The sequence below is a fragment of the Cystoisospora suis genome (genome assembly GCF_002600585.1).
Source record: "Cystoisospora suis strain Wien I chromosome Unknown contig_2041, whole genome shotgun sequence".
NCBI lineage: Eukaryota > Apicomplexa > Conoidasida > Eucoccidiorida > Sarcocystidae > Cystoisospora > Cystoisospora suis.
In genome coordinates, this window is record NW_027154840.1 from 1 (window position 1) to 4365 (window position 4365).

The following is a 4365-nucleotide window of genomic DNA, read 5'->3' on the forward strand; positions in this document are numbered from 1 at the left end:
CGGCGTTGGTCGTGAGTACCCGTTCTCTTTTGTCTCCGCCCCATTCCTTCCGGGATCCAATAACCAGAGGTTGGAGAGTGGCGGAGTGGCAAGACGGCTGGCAGAAGATGATCCAAACCGGACCGGGGCGAGGCCGAAGGTTCCGGGAGTGGATTGGCTGATGCAGAGACTAAGCATCCGCAGAGGCGGTCGGCGAGACTCTCCCTCAAGACAAGGCGAAGAGCCAACAGCTTCGTTGCCTGGACTACCCGGGGACGAGGGCGGCCTTCAGCAGCCCCCGTCACGGCAGGGTGAAACCGCCGAAGGGTCTGAAGACCCCGCCGGCAGCTCCTCCGCGAGGAAGACAAAAACGAGGACAGCCCGGTCATCACTGCCAGGACAGGAATCTTCTGCAGACTCCTCGGGACGTAGCTCGGTCTTGCTGACGATGCCTGCTGCCTGGCACAGATTTAGGCGACGGCGGCACAGATCTCCTCCCAGCACACAGGAAGTGGAAGTACCGTCCCCTGAGCCTTTTAGGCCAAGTGGTCCTGGGTTCACAATCCCTACGAATGAGGCGGTTGAGCGATTCCTGCTTGAGCAGAGGGCCGGTCCTGATGTGTTCGGAAGCAGCCCACCAAGTTCGGTTTTGATATCTCCCTGTCGTGACTGTGAACTGAGAGAACAGTTGGCTGCCAGCTTGCAACGGGATGAAGAGTTAAGACGTCAGGCGGAGGCAACAGCCTTGGCTCTAGAAGCCGATCTTGAAATGGAGATGGCGAGGCTCGAGGGTCTATCTGCTTCAGCGCGCTCGCATCTACACGACAGGCTGCTTACACATACTCGGGCACAGCTCTGGAGCACACGACATACTTTGAAGGAGGCAAAGCAGAAGAAGGGGGTGCACACGGAGAAACGGCATCAGTTGGACGGGCACGCAGTGGAACGTCGGAAGGCCGAGAGCAAGCTCGCAGAAACTCTCAGGAGTAGGCTCCGTCGTGAGCAGAGGGAGAGGAGTGAGCATAGTGCGGCGTGGGTGGATGGGACCCGTCAGCAGCTCCTCGCTGCCGGGATATCCTCGACGCCGCCGGCGTCCGGCAGATCGTCCCCTAGTATGGTGGGTGCAGCTGCTCCTTCGTCACGGCAGGAAGACCCCCGACGTGATGATGATGTTCACACTCGTCTCCGCGCCCTCAATGTCCTGGCTGATACAACTGTCCGACGGAACCGAGGGCCCTCGTGAGTGCCGTACTGCGGCGCGAAAGCCAGGTGGCGGGACGTGGAGTACTGCCTTCTGTGAGGCTTCCTCGCGAATGGGTGCTGGACCTTCTTACCGTCTCTTACGACTCTCGTAGATGTAAAGCAGGTCCTGCAGGTAGAACTGTCTTGTCATGGCTCGGCCAGGGTATTCGTGGCGGCGGCGCTGGAAAACTTTCCTGCACTTCGCCGTCAGCCGGATAATGTGACGTAGCCCGGGTGTGAAACCTCGGCAAGTTCGCTCACAGAAATTTTTCACCGAGCTCCGGTAATGTGTGAGGATCGCGTGTTTGTTTCCCCGGGAGGCGGATTTGCCCTGCAGCGTCCCGCAATTTTTTGCTTTTTTCAGCGGCAATAGTAAGTGTCAGGCCCCTGTTGTTCAGTCCATTTCATTGTGCAGAGCGCTACCAAGTCTGTGGGCGCCATAGGAAACGCTGTCCATTTTGCCAGGTTTGGATATTGACCCTCCCCACATTCTTGAACAAAGAGCGGCGGACCGAGTCGCAGTGGGGACGCACAAGGCCCCAGTCCCGCTCTTCTGAGCCGGACAAGGCTTGTACGATAGATCTCTCTACATTGGACATGTGTATACTAAGACACCCGGGTCAACGGGCCACCACCGTGTTTTTTCCTCTTGACTACAGCCGACTGCGTGTTGTGTCTAAAGCTCATGAGAACCTTGTCTACACCTTGGTGAACAGTCAGTAGTAGACCACGTGTTTGTAATCCTTCAAGGATGATAGGAGAAACCACCTGGTGGGCTGAAGATCGAGCGTCTCGCGCTCCGTAGTGGTCTGTGCGTGAGACCCTTGCTCCACTGAAACCCATCAGGCTTGGAGGGGATGCGTCTGCCGGCAGGGGTTCTAACTAATGGTCGGAAGTGTTTTTTCGTGGCTTCAAGAACGGAAACGTCCACTACAGCCCGGGAACTAAGAGTCTACAATCCCAGCAACGGAGCAGACCGCATCTAGCACGCGACTCTCGATCTGCGCATCATTCTTCGTGAACGACCCTACAAGACACACGGGGTTTGGGTCCGGCAGCACATCTCTCAGTACAAGTCTTCTTCTCATGAATTCTTCTCATTCGTTTAAAGAAAATCACATCTTGTGGGCACCACTATCAATCCGTGGAAAACATCGGTTCGCGTCCCCTAACACGTCGCGATATTCTCTACTGAGAACATGTGCGTATCGCACCTCTTCTCATTTAGAACCAGAGGACAGATCCCGACAGCAAGTGCTCAGCTTCAAACGTGGACGGGAGGGCTGGTCGGCGGGTGGCCGCCGGGTTCATACGAGTACCAGGACGTGTAATCCGCGGACAGCCAACTAGCGGGTACGTGTGCTGCTGGGCCCCCGGAGATGCGGCACGAGGAGGCGGCACCGCGACCTCGCGCACGGCACGAAACGGTGACGCGGACCTCTATCGCTAATTGCAAGACAGCGGCCGACCGGTGACGAGTCTTGGGATCGGAGAATTTCGATTAGCTCGCTTGTACCTTCGGCAAATCTCGCAGCAGTTACCTTTAAGGCAGTATACCAGAACAATCGAGGGCACATCTGGCATTCCTTTCTGTTTCTCTGGCTAGACGGGTGCGGCTTCCCATGTCTGACGAACATCCAGCATGTGTGGAAGAGATCCTGGGAAGCTTCCGGTCTACCGACCGGTCTGGATAGCCTGCACTCCGGTTTGTCCGGCTGGCGTGGTAGACAGCGTTTTTTTTAGGTGTGACGCAGCGCCGGAGTCCAGCGCGTTTTGTTGTAGTAGAGCGGACTACCGGGTCACGACCAGTGCCTGCAGGATGATACAGTCCGCCCTCGGTCTGGCTCCCGACGCCGGTGCGCTGACCGCCTGCGCGCCGAGGTGCTGGTCGCCGCGCGTCGCGAAGGCCCTCGTCCTTGACGGGCGATCTCGAACACATCTAATGCAGCTTTTCCCGAGTGTGGCTCCATGTAAGTGCCACCAGAGCGAGGGATGCATCGCTCCTGAGAACGGCGACCAGCGGGTGACTCCCGTCATTTGTTGATCAAGCCTGGCATCTCGCGGTGCTGCAGGCGGGGTACGATTGGAGATCATCGTGACAGGAGTTGGCTCATTCGGCCTGTAGCTCACTCATATATATTTGTCGCGCTGTGACCGTGGTGACAATGAGCGCGTCCTCGTGAACATTCTTTGGAGGTAACCAGTCCGCCTCCGGCTATTCGGCTGTCGGTGCGATTTTCTTGGGCATTGCCCCCTCGGAGGTGGTGGTTTCCAGGAGCGGTCGTCAAGATGGCAAGCCGAACTTCCGCCTCAGTGGGTCATGGCTGTTCAATCACACAAGCGAATACTCATGGGAGCTGTAGGTGGCTGGTGAGCCGGATCTGGGAAGAAGCAAAGAGAGCCAGAATGTTGAGCCTGTTGAATGTGGCTGCTCGCCTCGGCTTTCTCCTGTCCGGGTGTCCCGATTCGGTCAACTGTTTAGAGCTAGTCACGCGGCCGCCCCGTTTTTCGACTTACCTGGGACTGAACGTTCACGAAGGCGACGACGCCGGCGGGTTGGTCAGCGTTTCTGGTTTTCCTAGTTCGGCGGAGAAAGAGCTGTCGGCTTGGCCCACCGGTCGGAACGGGTTGTTGGAGACGGTCACCGAACGCAGCCGGTGAGATTCGTTACTTCCTGCCTGCTGCGGTCGCTCGTCGTCGGTGTTTTCCGCCTTGCAGCCGCCAGTTCGTCTCAACGAAACGCGTAGCAGGCGCGTTGTCCCCACGGAACTGTAGACTGCTTGTGTCTTTCACCCAGGACAATGTTTGCTAGTCGTGGCCGCAGTGGGAGCGACGAGCTGACACCATAGGTGATGTCCGCATAGCTCCAGACATCTGCTACGATTGATGATGTCTCTGTGGCCAGCACCAGCCCATTTGTCCGACCTAAAGAAGAGCGAATCTGGAATGCCAGCCGAGAGTGAGGACATTGTTGTCGTATCACAGCGAGCTGGAAAAAGTAAGCAATGGAGGGGGCGCACTAAGAGGCCGGTCGTGTGGAGGCCTCGTCCATATGGACTTTGACCTGATGGCCACCTTCGAAATACACGGTGTATTGTCTGGACAAATGTGCGTGAATATTGTTGTGTTCAGGTTTTCGGCGGA

The 4365-nt window shown here is 57.2% G+C and overlaps 1 protein-coding gene across 1 annotated transcript; it reads left to right on the forward strand.

Moving 5' to 3' along the window:
- CSUI_004397 (uncharacterized protein) lies at positions 1 to 1886 on the forward strand. Its single transcript, XM_068064588.1, has one exon. It carries the CDS (start codon positions 161 to 163, stop codon positions 1220 to 1222), a length of 1062 nt encoding a protein of 353 aa, XP_067923436.1. The 5' UTR covers positions 1 to 160; the 3' UTR covers positions 1223 to 1886.
- Positions 1887 to 4365: the final 2479 nt, after the last annotated feature.